Genomic DNA, 16,521 nt, shown 5'->3' with positions numbered 1-16,521 from the left:
GGTGCCCTCTTCCCGGCAGCCAGGCGGCAGCGGGCTCCTGCCGGGAGACTGAGGAGGAGCCTGGGCCATTGCTCTGGGCCTAGAAGGACGGGCAGGGGGTGATCTCTGCTCCCTGGAGGCTAGGTGGGGCGCACAGTGTCTGAGAAAGGAACCCGGGAGCCCGGTACCCCTCCCAGGATGCTGAGAGCTGAGATGGCCCCTGACAGTTGGGGTGCTCAGGCCACCGAGCCAGCAAGTGGAGAAGAGGCTGCTTTAATGCTGGGGTGAGGTGTTCCCACCACAGAGAACAGGGTCAGGGCTTGCTGCAGGTAAACTGCCTCCCCCAGTTCAAACACTGACATCCTTACCCCCAGGACCTTGGAATGTGAGTGCTGTTTGGAGTGGGGGCCTTTAAAAAGGCGACTGGTAACAGTGGGGCCCTGGGCACCAAGCCCTGAGGCAGGGGGATGGGCGCTGATCTTGGGGTTCACATGGAGAATGGCCAAACCAAAACCCTTGCCCAGGATAAGGCAACTGGTGGGCCCGGATACCTGTGTGCTTCATGTGGACGGGGCAGCAGGTTCAGGGCGGGTCGGGGGACGACCAGACCTTGCCTTCCATCTGCTCAGCCAGGCCTGCACTGCCCCCCGCCCCCCGAGCCGAGGCGGCTCTGGGAGGGCAGCAGATGGCGGGGGCAGGGGTCGGGCCCACTTCTGCTGGGGGCGCTCCTCTCCTCACCGGGGGCCTCTCCACACCTTGCTCTGCGGGCTCCATCCGTCCTGGGATGCAGGTGAGGTGGGGAGGAGCCCCAGGGTTCTGCACCACCCCTGTGGCTTCCCTGCCCTCTGCCCACACGTCCGTCCACGGCCCCTAGGGTGTCCTCGTCTGGACATGCCATCTGTTTCCTCTCGGGGCCAGATAAGCAGCCCAGATGGCCGTGGAGTGGACGCTGTCAGCCTCTCTCCGCTGGACAGTCTGGCCCAGGCAGCCTGGAAAGCCCCGCCGGCGGGTCCAGGGGGCAGTCTGGCTGGGCCTCAGGAAGAGTGACTCTTCTGGGCTCTGTCTGCCCCAGGCCACCCCCTCCGGCAGAGCCTCAGGTCCCGCCCTCCAGGGGACACGGTGGACCCACTACAGCCAGTGGTGACAGCGGAGACCCCAGACAGGCAGGGCAGGCACTCCAACTCAACACTTGTCTGCATCCCAGCCGAGCAGAGTCCTGCTCCCACGGGTGGGCAGAGGCCTCGGGTGGGCCGGCGGGGATGGCCGTGCTCCAGCCAGGCTGTGCGTCCCCAGTGCCCACCATGAAGGCTGTCCCCAAGACTGTGAGTCGTAAAGCACTTTAAGGGGTGAGTGAAGGGTGGGAGGAGACCAACAGAAGGGAGGACTGGCTGGCAGGCTGTTGGCAGTTGGGCCCAGCCTGGCTCCTGGCCGCCCAGGCTCATGGTCAGCACAGGCCCAGTCGCTGGGCAGCAGAGGCCCTCAAGAGGCAGGGGCCTCCAGGTACCGCATGGGGCTGGAGAAGGGGCCTGGCCGGGCCCAGTAGTCCACAGCACAAACCCGATAGGAGCCGGAGACCACAGCTGTGTCTGCAGACAGAGGTACATGCCTGTCTGTAGCCTGAACCCCTTATCCCCCCAAACTCCAGGTGTCAAAAGGCCCTGGACCACCCCACTCCCCCCAGGGATTGTGCTGAGGTGGCGGGCACACCTGGGCTGAACACGAACAGGTTAAAAGTCGAAGGCTTCCTGCTGATGGGAGCGAACACCCCACCCTCCGGGCAGAACTGGATCTCATAGGTCCACAGGCACCTGGGGAGGTCAGACCAGGGCTGGGGTCCAGGGAGGTGCAGAAAGGGCAGCCCCAGAGCCCTTCCCTCCCCCTCCCAGGCTCTGAACACTCTCCCTGCAGTGACGACGGCCACCCTGGCTGGGAGCAGAGAGCTGGAACACAAGTGTCACAGGCAGGTCCCCTGAAGGCGTCCCTACCCTACTACATCAGACAGGTGCAGAGCCATGGGCCTTGGTGCCAACAGTGGAGGCAGGTGAGTGTGGGGGACAGGGGCATATCCTGCCGGGAGCAGTCCGAGGGGCGCTGGGGCCCTGCAGCGGGGAGGACTTGGGGGCTGAGGCGGGGTGGAGGGCAGAGGTAGGGGCGGTGACCGCACTCACGCACTTGGAACCCACACGCTCATCCGACCAGACCAAAAGCAGCTGCCCGCGGGTCAGGGGCAGAGCACGGAGCCGAGTCACCTGGGGGAGCGAAGCACAGGGTTGGCGGAGCGGGGCGCCCGGGGCGTGCGGCGGGGTCGGGTGGAGGGGAGCGGCCGCTTGCCTGGCCCGGCGGCTCCTCGGGGCGCGCGCACACGTGCACCAGCAGCAGCGAGGGCAGAGCGAGCGGAGGGCGCAGCGTCAGGCGGCCGCTGCTGGGGAAGGAGCGCGGTTTCACGGCCGCAGGGTCCTGGGGACAGAGTCGGACGCTCGGGACCCTGGGACCTCAGGAGGCGCCCCCGCCCCCGCCCCGCCCCCCGCCCCGCCCCCGCCCCGCGGACCTCGGCCGCGCGCATGCGCCGGAGCTGCGCTGCAGAGGGGAAGACCGGCATGCCCAGGCGCCGCCACTCGCCGTAGGGGTTGCAGAGCCAGTTGTCCACGTAAAGCTCGACAAAGACGACCTCTGCGGAGCCAGATGCTGGGGCCGCGCCTCGCCTCCTCCAGGCCCCGCCCGCCCCAGGGCCGGGGTCTCCTCCCCGCGACCCCTACTCACCGGGGCCCGGGGGCACCCCGTGCAGGCTGAGAATCAAGGGGACCGTGCGGTTGGCGTGGGCGCGGGTGTCATCGCTTCCGTAGACCAGCACCGTGGCGCGCCAGGCGTCGGCCGGGCCAGTGGGGCGGTGAACGCTGGCCAGGACGCCCACCGTGTGGTTGCTGTCCAGCACCGTGCCGCCCCGCGACACCTCGGCCCAGAGCTGCTCGCCGTCTGCAGGCACGCGGGGGCGGTCAACACGGGGGTCTTGGCCGCTCTGCCCTCCCGGGCCGGGCTTCCCACCGTTCGCCCTCCGCGGGAGGTCCCCGGCCACGCCACAACCTCCTTGGCCCCGTGAGCTAGGAACAGGGCGCGGAGGGGCGAGAGAAGAGCTCCCCGCTCCGCAGCAGGGTCCGTCGGCCCTCGGGCCTTTGCACAGGCTACTCCTGGCCTAGAGAGAGCGGCCCGCCGCTCACCCAGCAGGGCCAGCAGCGCCATGGCGGTGAGCACCGGCTTGCGCAGCAGCTGCACGTGCGGCGGCCGCGTGTCGTTGACCTGGAAGCGCGCGGTGAGCGTGCGCTGGGAGAACTGGTGCGGGTGGTAGCTCAGGAAGGCGTTGTCGTTGCTCAGGAGCGCGTAGCGGACGGCGGAGCTGGTGTTCGCCAGCAGCAGGTTCTGGTGCTGCGCGACGACCTGCGGACGTCGGGCGTCTGGGACCACGCCGGTGGGGCGCCCACCCCTCCCACCCGGGGCTCCCGGGGGCGGGCCCACCTTCACGACCATGGCCGCGTAGGTCACGTCGGCCCTCCAGGGCTGCGGCAGGGACCAACCCACCAGCGGGTCGGCCTCGTCGTTGTAAATGGGGGTGTCAGCGAACTTGGGGAAGAGCCGCTGTATCTGCTGTACGACCGCCGCCTCCTGCTCTAGGATGAAGATGGAGCTGCCCGCGCCCTGCAAGCGGCCGCTTGAGCACCTCAGGAGGGCCGCCGGCGGGGCGCGGGGGAGGAGGGGGCGGAAGGGCGGGGTCCCCAGCCTACCTTCTTGTGCAGGGCGATGTAGTCCAGCCGCACGCCCACCTCCCCGGTGAAGAAGTTGCTGCCGTTGTTACAGTGCCCCAGGAGGCCCCAGCAGAGCGGCGAGCGGGGCGGCGCGTGGAAGGCGTCTCCAGGGCCGCCCAGGCGCAGAGCCGGGCTGGCTGCTCTCAGACCCTCGGAGCAGGCGTCGTAGTAGTTCAAGAAGCCTGGTTGGGAAGGACACAGAGTCCATACCGCGGGGCCAGAGGGGCCCGCTGCCAACCCCCTCGCAGATCCGCAGGACCCCAAGAGGCCGGCTCACCCACCTTGCAAGGTCATGGACACGTTGTCAAAGTCGTGGTGGTCTGGCTCGTTCCACGTCTCAAAATTCCACTTGGAAACATGCTCGAGGCCATACCTACCTGTAGAGGGTCCTCGCTGTGGCAAGAGGGCCCCTCCTCTGGGGCGGTGTCACCAGCCCATGGAGCCCTCCAGGGAGGGGCAACCATGGCTGGGAGGTTTGGATGTGATGGGATGGTCTGGGTTCCCGGGAGCTGGACCCCCCTGCCCTGTCCCTCGCCCATCAGGAGGCTTTGGTTTGGTGACTTCATGAGAAAACCAGGTGAGGGGGTGGGACGGAGGGCAGCCTGCCCAGGAGTGCCCGCCCCGTCCCTGCAGGGCATGGGCCCTGCCCACCGATGTATCTCCTGGCGAGGAGAGAGACCAGGTTCCTCCACTCGAACACCTGCTGCTTGTCCTCAAAGTTGGTGAAGCGTCCAGAGGGGCTGCCCATCAGCTCGAAGCCTGCAGCAACGAGGGTGGCGTCCCACCGCTCACCTGCCTGGTGCAGCCAGGCGGGCACAGAGGCAGCCCCAAGTGGGCAGCCAGGAGGACCCAGAAGAACCCGCCCAAGGAGAGATGGGGAGGCCAGTGGCACCAGGGCGATGTGGCAGCTTACCTGGGACGAGCTGGTTCTCCCTGAGAAGGTCCAGGTACCGATCCAGGTGGGTGAAGTTGTAGCGCAGGCCCTGCCCGACCAGCCCCCTGTGGAATGATGCTCAGTGTCAGGGTGGGGAGGTGGGCCGGGGGCTGAGACCGCGGCCACACTCAAGCAGCTCGGGAACCAGCAGGGCGCCCTGCAGGACTAGGCTCCAGACGCAGCTGGCCTTTCTCCTCTGAGAAGGTAACCGTGTGAGCCTAGTGGTCACTCACAGCCTAGTACGCACGGGTGTGTCTGTACTGGAAGCCCACCCTCAAGCCTTCAGGAACTCAGAACAGCCTGGGGCTCGGAGTAGGAGGGAGCAGGCATGTCTTTTGGAAAAGGTGCCACAGGATGGAGGCGGGGAGAGCAAGACAGCTCACAGCGAAGGGGGAGGCTGTGTGGTGGGCCTGGCAGGACACTGCACCACCAGATCCTGCACCTCCTGGGGCCAGGGGCCTGGATCTGGCTCCACAGGACCCCTGCACCCCCCTACTGTGAGATACTGTGGACACAGCACCCCTGCGCCCTCCCGCTCTGAGCGATACTGTGGACACAGCACCCCCCCCAACTGTGAGAGGTACTGTGGACACAGTACCCCATCCCTCCCACTGTGAGAGGTACTGTGGACACAGTACCCCACCCCTCCCACTGTGGGAGGTACTGTGGACAAAGCACCCCTGCACCCTCCCACTGAGAGGTACTGTGGACACAGTACCCCACCCCTCCCACTGTGAGAGGTACTGTGGACACAGTACCCCACCCCTCCCACTGTGAGAGGTACTGTGGACACAGTACCCCACCCCTCCCACTGTGGGAGGTACTGTGGACAAAGCACCCCTGCACCCTCCCACTGAGAGGTACTGTGGACACAGTACCCCACCCCTCCCACTGTGAGAGGTACTGTGGACACAGTACCACCCCCCTTCCCACTGAGAAGTACTGTGGACACAGTACCACCACCCCCTCCCACTGAGAAGTACTGTGGACACAGCACCCCTGAACCCTCCCACTGTGAGGTACTGTGAACACAGTATCCCACTCCTCCCACTGTGAGAGGTACTATGGACACGGTACCCCCACCCCCTCCCACTGTGAGAGGTACTGTGGACACAGTACCCCATGCCCTCCCACTCTGAGAGGTACCATGGACAGGTCCCCTGCCTGCTTCTACTTGGAGAGGTACTGTGGACACAGCACCCCTGCCCTTTCCCCATTCTGAGAGACAACCTGGCCACAGCACCCCAGCCCCATCCCCCTCTGCCAGGCACCCTGGATAGTATACCTGCCCCCTCCCCACTCTTCCAGGCACCATGGACAGTACCCCCGCATCCTCCCCCCTCTGAGAGGCACTGTGGACAGCACCCCTGCCTCTTCCTACTCTGAGAAGCAATGTGAGCCCCCTTTTTTTCCTTCATATGTTTTTGAGGCTTAATTTTTTTTAGCGCACTTTGGATTCACAGCAAAATGAGAGGGAAGTAGAGACTTTCCCATTTACCCTTGCCACCCTACAGGCAAAGCCCCCGCCCCCATAATCAACTCCCAGAGTGGGACATTTGTTACCATTTTTGAACCCACACTGACATAATCACCCCAAAACCACAGTTCTGGGTGGTGGTGTGGAGGTAATGCGAGGGAGCCGAGCGGATGGATTTAGGAGGAGGAGGGGCAGCACGCTCTGACTGAGGGCGAGCTAGGAGGGGAGTCCAGCCACCGGGGTTTTGCTTGAGGACCTGGGTGGGGGGCGGCTGCAGCAGGCAGGGGCAGGAAGGGGGAAGCTGAGTAAGATGGGCCTTGGCCATGCTGGTGTGGCGCGGCGGTGAGCATCCGAGGGGAACCCGGCTCGGGGGCTGGCAAAGGGAGCCGGTGCCCGCTGGTCACGCCGAGGCGTGCAGGGCGGGCGGAGCAGAGAGGGTCTGAGGCCCGCCGGTCCAGATCGTAGCGGGAGGTGCAGCTGCGCCCCCAGCGGCTCCCTCCCGCGCGCGGCGGCGGCGGCGGCGGCGGGCCGAGGATGAAGTCCTGGGAAATCCTGCCCTGCCCTGCTCTGTTCTGTCTCACACCGGTCTGGGCTGACCAGCGCTGAGCCCCGGACGGAGAGCGAGCGCTTGGGCAAGTCAGCACCTCCCTCCCGGGCCTCCGGCCCCCCACTCTTCTCTACACAAAGTCAAGGCCAAGCCACCACGCACCCAGGTGCCTCTGGCTCAGGCTCGGTCTTCCCGCCTCCGGGGGGGGGCCAGACCAACGGCACGTGCGCAGCGGTGATCCGCCCCCTCCCCCCTCCAAAGGTCACAATCAGCAGCAAACGGAAAAAACCTTAAGCAATAGGGTAAAAATTAAATGCGCGGCAGGGGGCAGGTTCCAAAGTCCCGCAGGTGGGGGTGGGTGACTCTGAGGAGCGGGTGCCAGGCTCTCTCTGCGGATCCCGCGAGCGAGGCAGGCTTCGGGTAAATGCTGTTCCCGCGTTCTGATCCCGGGCCAGCAGGGTGCCGCTAGGGGAGCCCCAGCCGCAGGGCCGATGCCAGCCCGTCACTCCGAGCGGACCTGAGAGTCCGCTGACCCGTCCGGCGTCGGCCCCCGGAAATGCCCTGGGGGTCGGGACACTTGCTCCTCGGGGACCAGAAGACCCAACATTGGGGGATCCCGGGCCCAGAATCCCGGAGGGGCGGCCCTTGGGCCCCACTGTTGGTACCCAGGTCTCCATCCGTCTCAGCCCCCACTGGCGAAGGAATGGGAGCGATCAAAGCCAGCGAGAGGGCTGAGGCAGCGCTGCAGTGCGCGGCCCAGCCCAGCGACCCCCTGCAGGGGCCGGGGTCACCGACGCAGTCGCCCCAGCTCCTCTCCACCCTGCCGCCCCGCAGGGGCCAATCCTGGGTGGGAGGCACAGGCGGGGTCGCCTTCCGCTCCTGCAAGGGGGCCGGGCCGCGGCGGGCGCACAGCGGCGGCTGCACAGCAGCTTCATTCATCGCGCAGGCGGCCAGCGGGACGGCGCCGAGCCCACCCCCGCCCCTCTGCCCGAGCGCGTGCGCCGCGAGGACCCGGCGGGCGGCGCGCAGGTGAGTGCTCGCGTCCGCCGGGCGGGGCCCAGGCCCCTCTTGTGGAAGAGTGGGGACGCCGGGTGGGGATGCCCCCCCCCCCCGCCCCCGGCTGGCGCGGGAAGGGATGCGCGGGCAGGCGGGGGCGCAGGGTGGGGCCGGGGTTGCTCGGCTTGGGGGGCGGTGCGGAGTGGGGGGCGCACTCGTGAGGGGGGCGACGGGCAGACCATGTGTGGAAATGCACGCGGCGGGAGCCCGGGCTGCTCCTGCTTGTTGCGGGTGGGACGCGCGGGATCGGCATGGGCGAGTGCGCAGGGCGGGGCCGAGAGCGCCGGTCGGAGCGCGCCCTACGGCCGGGCCTGCGTGCGACTGGGCAGTGGGGAGAGGAACCGCGAGCTGCGCCCTGGAGATGAGGATGGGCTGGCTCTTCTCACGTGCCGTGGGGATACAAAGCTCCTTTCCAAATACGTGAACTCAGCTATGGAGACGGTGATTTAAGGACCAGTATTAAACAACTGTGCACAGGATTGGAGGAGGCAAACGAAGGGCGGTCCACCCCCCGACCCCCGCCCTCCCCGTGCCCTCTGTGGTCCAGCCACGCGCCAGGTCCAGACACCCTGCTGTCTCCTGCCCACGCAGAAAAGTCTGCAGTGGGCTTCAGCCAGCAAGGCCCCGGGCCCCAAGGCAGTGCCTGTATTCCTGCTTAGACCACAGTGAAGAACACGGGCCTCAAAGCACAGGGGGCAGACGGGCTTGGCTCAGGCCCGGGGGGTCCTGCTGGTCTCGCCAAGGACAGGAGCGAAGCCTCAGCTGTATCTCCTCACTTGCTTAGAAGCAGGGGCTGGGGGAGTAGAAGGCCCAACCCCACCACCACGACAGCCAGGCCAGCCAGGAGGACAGCCCTCCCGGATCGTCTCCACCCACCCAGCCCCCAGCACGGTGCTCCGCACTGGTCGGTCCCCAGAACGCCCGCCCGCCTCCAGGCTCCCCTCCCCTCCCCACACCAGCTCCCGGGCCCATCACATCCCACCACTGCCACTCCACGCACTCAGGAACCCCCATGTGCACAGCCTGGGCCTTACCCCCACCCAAGGAGACTACCAGGGTGGGCAAAGCACCCCTTCCCCAGGCTGAGGCCCCCAGTTTCACCTCTGCCCACGTGGCAGTTCCCGCACTGCTGGTAGCGGGGTTGGAAGATAAGCACTGTGACCCGGAGGCTGCACTCTCTCCAGCCCAGAGAGGACTCTTATCTGCCCCTGGGCAGCTGTGACTCATCCTGCCTGCTTGTTGGCCAGTGGCTCCTGTAAATAAACCACATCCTTGGGCAAACAGCTCCCTGCTAGGGCCAAGTGGGCCCTGGGCAGGACTCTGGGCAGTGTGGGGGGGGGCATGCTGGGGTGGGAGGGGGCACACTGAGGGGGGGGGGTGCGCTGGGGTGGCCCAGGCTCTGGCGGAGTCCTCAAGGGCAAGGATTCTGTTGAGCTGAGCAGTGGGGCCTGGGCGCTGACCACACTGCCCGCTTCTGCAGATGTGGGGAGACCTCCCACTCTCGGGCGTTCCCCTGCCCATTCTGGGGTTCCACCCCCATCTTTGCCCCCAAATGGGGCCCCGGGCTTCCCCAGCCAGGCTGTGGATGTGAGAACAGGGCACACCTTTCAGGGGGTTCTGGGGGAAGGTCCCAGAGTGAGTGTTAGGAACCTGGAGAGATCTCTGCCCGCCCCCCATCACCCGGGCCTTGGAGGACAGCAGGCCCAGGCCAGCTCTGCCTTGCAGCCCCATCATAGCAACCCTGGCCCAGCGCCCAGGGTGGAGGACACTCACGGCCCAGGAGATGGGCTCCTCTCCCCACATTGCTCCTCAGACACCCACCTGTTCCTTTTCAAGGTGGGAGAACTGACGTTCCGAGTGACCTTTAGGGCAGCAGCACCCACAGTTCACTGTGTGTGGGACGTGAGGGTAGTTCTCCAAAGTGACTGTTTACCTTCCCACTGGCCTCGAGAGGCAGGTCCCACCACCCTGGAGGAGCGGACAGAGGTGTGGTGGGGCCAGACACCCGCCCTCAGGGTCAGCACCTGGCTGAGAGCCAGCCGGTTGGGCTCCAGAGGGCAGACCCAAGGCCCCCGCCCCCCCAGCAGAAAGGACACGCTCGGCTGGTCATCGGATCTCGATACCGGCAACCCTGGAGTCCGAGGGCCTGCACTCCACACAGACCCAGGGCAGGAGCCGGGCCGTGTCTGCCTGGGGCCCAGCCAGCTCCGGCACGGACCAGACCCACCTCTTGGAAGACGGGACGTCCAGGGATGGCGCTGGGAGACGCGTCCTCCCTGCAGACCCCCACCCTTGCCCACGCCCCGAGCTGAGGGCTCACCCTGCTGGCTGCCCCCCGCCCCTACCCCAGCCGCCCTGTCCGCACCTGGAGCCCCGCTCCTGGGAGGCTGGAAGCTTAGGAAAGGCCCACACAATTGTCACTCTCTGAGCCTCTGATTACAGAACTCCCCGGATTAGCCGCTCAGGTAACGCTCATCTTGGGGAAACCTGTGACTCAGCAGTCTCTGAAGTAAATGATTTAACTGCAAGCCCAGCAAGCTGGGCAGTCAGATGCTGAGCACAGACCACTGCCTGCTGGCCAGCGCGGGCCAGCTCAGCCTGAGCCCACCGCTGCACGCCCCACCTGCAGACTGAGCCAGAGGGTCCCCGGGACAGACGCGCCAGGCCTGAACTACCCGCCGAGCCTGGGAGGGGGTCCCTCAGGTAAGAGTCCCCCAGGGCCCGCTGCAGGACAGCGGGGCTCTGGACTACCTAGCCACAGCAGAGGTCAGCGCCCCCGTCTGCAGAGTGGCAAGGCCCGACCCCAAGGTTTCCTCTGTGGACTCCCAGGCGTTCAAACAGTCCTCAACCGACGCCTCTGGACCCCGGAATTCTGGCTGAGCTCAGGGGACCCCATGTGGTGTGCTCACCCAACAGAGCCCCCAGGGGCAGCGCCCGCCTCATGCAGGGCCGGACCTGAACCCACCCTCCTCACACAGGGCCGCCCCAGGCCCCAGGGCCCAGCCCCACGTGCACCTGCCGGGGTGACCAGGCTCTGAGCGGGCAGAGACCATCACGAGGGGGGCATCAAGAGCAGAAGGCCGGAGGGCCCTCAGGACAGCTGGGAACAGTGCCCCGGTGCTCGCTGAGCAGGCGGCAGGTCGGGCTGGGCCCGCGCGGCAGGCTGCCCTCTGGACGGTGAGGACAGTTGGCACACGCTTCCCAAGGTGCCCGTGGGGTCTGAGCCAGAACCCAGCTGCGTTAACTCGCGCTGGGAAAGGGGGCCTGCCATCCAGGACCCCCTGGCAGGCGACAGGCGTGTAGCCTCACTGCCCCCGCAGCTGCACCACACACACAGGAGGTCTGCCCGAGGAGCGGCCACGGCAGGCGCTGCTGCAGCATGGACTCGGGGCTCCGGCCTCTGCAGGGCCCCTCCTCTTGGCCTGGGCCAGGTGTCCGCATATCGGGTGGAGCGGCCTCTGCTGTGGGCGCGGGCCGCTGGGGCTGTGTGTGCACGGGAGCCCGGTCCGGCCGTGCGTCTGGCTCCCACGAGGCCCCCTGACCCTGACAGCTTGGCCACCCCGACGGCGACACCCACCTCCGCCCGCTTTGCAGGTTCTCCCAGGGGGCCCACTGCCCCACGATGGAAGCGTCCCCCGAGTACACGGAGTGGGGCGGGCAGCTGGTGCTGGTCCGACGGCGCCCCCCGCCGCCCCCAGGCCTGGGTGAGGCCCTGAAGGCTGGGCTGCGGCGGAGCTGCGCCTGCAGCCTGCAGGGCACCTGGGCGCAGCTGCAAGCCCTGTTCCCTGCAGTCCACTGGCTCCGCCAGTACCGGCCCCGGGAAGCGCTGGTGGGCGACGTCATGTCCGGGCTGGTCATCGGCATCATCCTGGTGCCACAGGCCATCGCCTACTCGCTGCTGGCTGGACTGCAGCCCATCTACAGCCTCTACACGTCCTTCTTCGCAAACCTCATCTACTTCCTCATGGGCACCTCACGCCACGTCTCCGTGGGCATCTTCAGCCTGCTCTGCCTCATGGTGGGCCAGGTGGTGGACCGCGAACTCCTGCTGGCTGGCTTCGACCCCGCCCAGGATGGCCTGGAGCCTGGGGCCAACCGCAGCAGCCTCAACGGCTCAGCCGCCGCGCTGGTGCTTGGGCTGCAGGACTGCGCGCGGGACTGCTACGCCATCCGCGTGGCCACCGCCCTCACGCTGGTGGCTGGGCTTTACCAGGTGAGGGGCTGCACCTGCGCCCACATGGGGAGCCTGTCCGGGCAGCCGTGGGCTGTGGCCCCGGGCCCAGGCATGCCCCACTGCCCCACCTGGCCCCAAGTCCCCCCTGGCTTCCTGTCCCAAGTGGGACCCTGGGGCCCACCTGCCTTCCCGAGGCCTCCCCGGACCAGGGCACCTACCTCTTCCCAAAGGTCACCCCAGTCCCTGCCCTCAGCTCTCCTGGGAGGGGAGTGGCGTGCCTTCAACGCCTGGAGTCCCTGTGCGTGAGGCCCTGCTGCGCCCCGCGGCCACGGCGTGTGCTCCAGCGTCTGCTGGGCCTGTGTGCGCGCACACGTGCGCAGGCCGCCTCGCGTGGGCCCCAGGGAGACAGGCAGTGTGAGGGCGGGGTGGGGCTGTCCACCTGCAGCTGCGGCTCGTCCACAGGTTCTCATGGGCATCCTCGGGCTGGGCTTCGTGTCCGCCTACCTCTCGCAGCCGCTGCTGGATGGCTTCGCCATGGGGGCCTCAGTGACCATCCTGACCTCCCAGCTCCGGCACCTGCTGGGCGTGCGGGTCCCGCGGCACCAGGGGCCAGGCCTGGTGGTCAGTACGTGGCTGAGCCTGCTGCGCAGCGCCGGGCAGGCCAACCTGTGTGACGTGCTCACCAGCGCCGTGTGCCTGGCCGTGCTGCTGGCCGCCAAGGAGCTCTCGGACCGCTTCCGGCACCGCCTGAGGGTGCCCCTGCCCGCCGAGCTGCTGGTCATCGTGGTGGCCACGATCGTGTCCCACCTCGGGCAGTTCCATGAGCGCTTTGGCTCTAGCGTGGCGGGCAACATCCCCACCGGCTTCATGGCCCCGCGGGTGCCAGACGCAGGGCTGATGTGGCGGGTGGCGCTGGACGCCGCCTCCCTGGCCCTAGTGGGCTCCGCTTTCTCCATCTCGCTGGCGGAGATGTTCGCCCGCAGCCACGGCTACGCTGTGCGTGCCAACCAGGAGCTCCTGGCCGTGGGCTGCTGCAACGTGCTGCCCGCCTTCTTCCAGGGCTTCGCCACGAGCGCCGCCCTGGCCAAGAGCCTGGTGAAGACGGCCACGGGCTGCCACACGCAGCTGTCCAGCGTGGTCAGCGCCGCCGTGGTGCTGATGGTGCTCCTGGTGCTGGCGCCGCTGTTCCGGGACTTGCAGCGGAGCGTGCTGGCCTGTGTCATCGTGATCAGCCTGCGTGGGGCCCTGCGCAAGGTGCGGGACGTCCCACGCCTGTGGCGGCTCAGCCCTGCCGACGCGCTGGTCTGGGTGGCCACGGCGGCCACCTGCGTGCTGGTCAGCACCGAGGCCGGGCTCCTGGCCGGCGTCCTGTTCTCGCTGCTCAGCCTGGCCGGCCGCACCCGCCACCCACGCACTGCCCTGCTCGCCCGCGCTGGGGGCTCCAGCTTCTACGGGGACCCGGCAGAATTCGAGGGCCTGGCCCCTGAGCCCGGCGTGCAGGTGTTCCGCTTCACAGGGCCGCTCTACTACGCCAACAAAGACTTCTTCCTACAGTCGCTGTACAGCCTCACGGGGCTGGACGTGGGCTACGCGGTCGCCAGGAGGAAAGAGAGGGGCCCTGGGGAGGGGGCCGGTGAGGGAGACCCTGTGGGGGGCAGGGACCCGGGCTCCGGGAGTGGTGCGGCCTCGCTGGTGCCCGCGGTGACCCACTTCCATGCGGTGGTCATCGACTGCGCCCCGCTGCTGTTCCTGGACGTGGCCGGCCTGGCCACGCTGCAGGAGCTGCATCGAGACTATGGGGCCCTGGGCATCAGCCTGCTCCTGGCCTGCTGCAACCCCTCAGTGACGGACACGCTGAGAAGAGGCGGCTTCCTCGGGGAGGACCAGGGGGATGTGGCCGAGGACGGGCAGCTGTTCCCCAGCGTGCACTGTGCCGTGCAGGCGGCCCGCGCCCGCCACCAGGAGCTGGCAGCCGCCAACTCCATCCTCTAGCGGAGCCAGCGCCCGCGGCCAGCCCCCACGCCCACGCCCGTCACGGCCCCCCTCCATCGCCTGGTTCCTCCGACCCAGAGAAGCCGGGGAACCCCAAACGGGACGGAGGGCCGCACTGGGCACACACAAGGACGCATCCTGCACCCCGAGACAGACGCTGCCCCAGTGTCATGCTGGGCACGGTGCTGTGTGCCCACGGTCCACGGAGCCAGTCTCACCCTGGCGTCCTGTCTTACTTGGAGGACCCTGAGGCAGTACCTGGCGTCCAAGGTGCCAAAGGACATCGGTCCCTTGAGCCGCCAGCCCCCACCCCCCGGTGAGTGCCTGCAGCTCTGGCCAGGACGTGAGGGTCTCTGTGTCTAGGAAACCCCACACTGCATACACCCAAGTGTCTCTCACACCGTGTACCTCAGCCCCGCTGGGCCTCGCGGGGCCAAGGCAGATGGGGCCAACATGACTGCAGCCTGGGCCTGACGGGCAACCCCGCACAGCCCGAGCAGAGCAAGCGTGCCCACTCGCCGCTGCGGGGTCCAGCTGTGCCTCCAGGGTGCCCTTCAGCAGGAAGCCCGCTGTGCCCGAGGCAGGGGCCGCTGGGAGGAGGCCCTGCAGTCCCGCCCCACGGGGTCTTTGCCAAGAAGCAGAGGGCAGTGGCTCCCGGGTGCAGGACTCCCCCTCCCTGTGCGCCCACCAGGGCCCGTGCTGCACTGTCCTCCAGCCCAGACGCCACCTCCTGTCAGTCTCGTCTGGACTCCGCCCAGCGGCCGAGCCCCTCCGTCACCCACCTGGCCGTAATGAGGTCCAGCAGCCAGTGGGTCCGAACCTGCTCAATGCCTCCGTGAGGGACCGCGCCCACGTAGGCCAGGTTGAGCTGCTGATCCCAGCTGAGGTCATAGCGGTCGGCCTGGCCGTGCGGCAGTGGGGGGCTGGGCACAAAGCGAGGGGGAGTGGAGCCATCAGTCCCCAGGGGAGGGGCTCGGGGAACAGCCTCCGCACACCCCCCACCCACAAACCCAGGGAGGGCGTGGGGTGTGCCTTTCTGCCCGTGAATTTTACTGTCCCTGACATAATAAATCGGTCCCTAATGCCAGGACTGGGTGAAGCCTCAGGTTTATGGGGTCAAGGGCTCCCGGGGAGACCATATCCCCACCGTCAGCGCCAAGCCTGACAGAGGCCACCAGGGGCACCGGGCACGGGAACGGGTCCCACTGTGGAGTCGTGGGACACGCTGAGGTTGCCCCCTTGAGACCGTCCTAGGTCACAGCCCCTCCTGCAGCCTGGGGTGTCCCGGGCGGCCACCAGGCTCTTCAGACTCCTGAGGGTGACCAGGCATCCCTGGGACCCGCCCCCAGGCCCTGACCGCAGGGGCAGCTGCTCAGCTGGCAAACCTGCGGCGCCTGTGGAAGCCTGGCACAGGGCCAGCAGACAGAAAGGCGCGCCCCACCCTGACGGCGGCCCGAAAGGAAGGAGGGAGCCGCCGCCCCCCTCACTCGGGGCGCCTGCTCCAGCTGCGACTAGGGGCCCCGGAGGCCCAGGGCGGGGCGCGAGGCCGCGGGCCATTTGGGAGGAGAGCGCGGCGGGCAGGCGCTGGCTGGCCGGGCCGCCGCGACCTCGGCGTCCCCGCGCGGAGCTCACCAGAAGCCGGTGCTCCTCCAGAAGGGCCGTAGGGGCCGCAGCGCGCGGGCCGCGTCCACGCGCACCAGGTGCGGGGCCTCGGCGGCCACGAGCGCCGCCACCCAAAGCGCGCCCAGGACGGCGAGCAGCGCGGCGGAAGGGCGCGGGGGACGCATGGCGGGGGCGCGGGCGCACCCCAATCTCTGCAGGCGCCCCCGGCGCTCTGCGCTCCGAGAGCCGAGGTCCACGCCCGGCCGTCCGGTTCCGCCTCCGGGTCGCGCGCCACGTGACCGCCGGCGCGGGGAGGGAGCTCGGCAGGACCCCGGCAGGCGGGGTCAGCTGCGGGGCTGGCGTGGTGGCCGGGGCGGGGCCGGAGCGCGGCCGGAGGGGCGGGTGGGGACGGTCCCAGTCCCGGTCCCGGGCGGTGGGCGCCCGCAGTCGGAAGCTAGAGCGCGTCTCTAGGCCGAGGGCTGTGCCCTGCTCCCCCGTCTGGAGCCCCTCCCGGCCGTGTGCGCCCCTCCTTCCCCTCCGGCGGCGGGAACCGAGCCCCTGCGTCCCTTCCCGCGCGCGCGGCGGGCACTGGGCGGCTCTTGGAAAGCGCTTGGGGGGTCGTGTCAAGGCTTCGGAAGGTCGTCCCGCTGGCCGGGAAGTAGCCTAACGCTCCGGCCGGGTAGCTGCTCCATGGCTGAAACGGCGACGACTGGACGGTGCAGGGAGGTGACCAGATGTGGACCCGTTTGGAAGGTGGGCTAGTGGCTCTTAGGAATTTGGCCAGAGCTGCGTGGGGACCTGCGGTTTTTCTGAGAGAGGAGCTGTTGTAAAGCAACCGGGGTGGTCCGGGGTCTACACTGCTTTTGAGAAGTGCAGCGGACATCTCTGTGGACGGCTGGGCAGCCTGGCCTGTGTGTTGGGCGAGGTGGGGTCAGCAGTGTAAGTGTTTCAGCTTCGAATCGC

At 68.1% G+C, this 16,521-nt stretch overlaps 2 protein-coding genes across 9 annotated transcripts; one reads left to right on the top strand and one right to left on the bottom strand.

Moving 5' to 3' along the window:
• Nucleotides 1-236: 236 nt before the first annotated feature.
• Nucleotides 237-15,844, bottom strand: IDUA (alpha-L-iduronidase). 6 transcript variants are annotated; one of them, XM_086404424.1, is made up of 16 exons: nucleotides 15,589-15,844; nucleotides 14,739-14,879; nucleotides 9,612-9,758; nucleotides 8,892-9,043; nucleotides 4,690-4,775; nucleotides 4,428-4,535; nucleotides 4,058-4,153; nucleotides 3,756-3,958; nucleotides 3,490-3,636; nucleotides 3,195-3,411; nucleotides 2,740-2,952; nucleotides 2,528-2,649; nucleotides 2,311-2,436; nucleotides 2,152-2,228; nucleotides 1,687-1,787; nucleotides 1,301-1,565 (listed from the first exon to the last, which is right to left on the bottom strand). In XM_086404424.1, the coding sequence occupies exons 6-16, from the start codon at nucleotides 4,522-4,524 to the stop codon at nucleotides 1,459-1,461; spliced, it is 1,506 nt and encodes a 501-aa protein (XP_086260550.1). In that variant the 5' UTR covers nucleotides 4,525-4,535; nucleotides 4,690-4,775; nucleotides 8,892-9,043; nucleotides 9,612-9,758; nucleotides 14,739-14,879; nucleotides 15,589-15,844; the 3' UTR covers nucleotides 1,301-1,458. The 6 variants fall into 6 exon arrangements, with proteins under 6 accessions (XP_086260544.1, XP_086260550.1, XP_086260549.1 ...); XM_086404423.1 differs by lacking the exons at nucleotides 14,739-14,879; nucleotides 15,589-15,844 and adding an exon at nucleotides 10,156-10,197 and having other exon boundaries at nucleotides 3,490-3,669; XM_086404418.1 differs by lacking the exons at nucleotides 8,892-9,043; nucleotides 9,612-9,758 and having other exon boundaries at nucleotides 237-1,565; nucleotides 3,490-3,669.
• SLC26A1 (solute carrier family 26 member 1) lies at nucleotides 7,072-15,043 on the top strand. Of its 3 annotated transcripts, XM_086404417.1 has the most exons (4): nucleotides 7,072-7,154; nucleotides 7,681-7,763; nucleotides 11,385-12,003; nucleotides 12,427-15,043. In XM_086404417.1, exons 3-4 carry the CDS (start codon nucleotides 11,413-11,415, stop codon nucleotides 13,954-13,956), a joined length of 2,121 nt encoding a protein of 706 aa, XP_086260543.1. In that variant the 5' UTR covers nucleotides 7,072-7,154; nucleotides 7,681-7,763; nucleotides 11,385-11,412; the 3' UTR covers nucleotides 13,957-15,043. The 3 variants fall into 3 exon arrangements, with proteins under 3 accessions (XP_086260543.1, XP_086260541.1, XP_086260542.1); XM_086404415.1 differs by having other exon boundaries at nucleotides 7,093-7,763; XM_086404416.1 differs by lacking the exons at nucleotides 7,072-7,154; nucleotides 7,681-7,763 and adding an exon at nucleotides 10,335-10,493.
• Nucleotides 15,845-16,521: the final 677 nt, after the last annotated feature.

The sequence above is a fragment of the Bos grunniens genome, chromosome 6 (genome assembly GCF_055505025.1).
Source record: "Bos grunniens cultivar Pamir isolate PY7600 chromosome 6, Bosgru_T2T1.0, whole genome shotgun sequence".
NCBI lineage: Eukaryota > Metazoa > Chordata > Mammalia > Artiodactyla > Bovidae > Bos > Bos grunniens.
The sequence above is the reverse complement of the archived record's forward strand: the minus strand, read 5'-3'. Positions and strand labels throughout refer to the sequence as shown.

Bases quoted from the DNA above. Each gene is read 5' to 3' on its own strand.
- SLC26A1 (XM_086404415.1), top strand. From the start codon at position 7,291: ATGCCCTGGGGGTCGGGACACTTGCTCCTCGGGGACCAGAAGACCCAA. The intron at 7,764-11,384 runs GTGAGTGCTCGC...CCCGCTTTGCAG, and splicing joins ACCCGGCGGGCGGCGCGCAG to GTTCTCCCAGGGGGCCCACT. The intron at 12,004-12,426 runs GTGAGGGGCTGC...GCTCGTCCACAG, and splicing joins TGGTGGCTGGGCTTTACCAG to GTTCTCATGGGCATCCTCGG.
- IDUA (XM_086404418.1), bottom strand. From the start codon at position 15,743: ATGCGTCCCCCGCGCCCTTCCGCCGCGCTGCTCGCCGTCCTGGGCGCG. The intron at 2,650-2,739 runs GTGAGTAGGGGT...CTGGCTCCGCAG, and splicing joins CGGGGTGCCCCCGGGCCCCG to AGGTCGTCTTTGTCGAGCTT. The intron at 2,437-2,527 runs GTCCGCGGGGCG...CTCTGTCCCCAG, and splicing joins GGCGCATGCGCGCGGCCGAG to GACCCTGCGGCCGTGAAACC.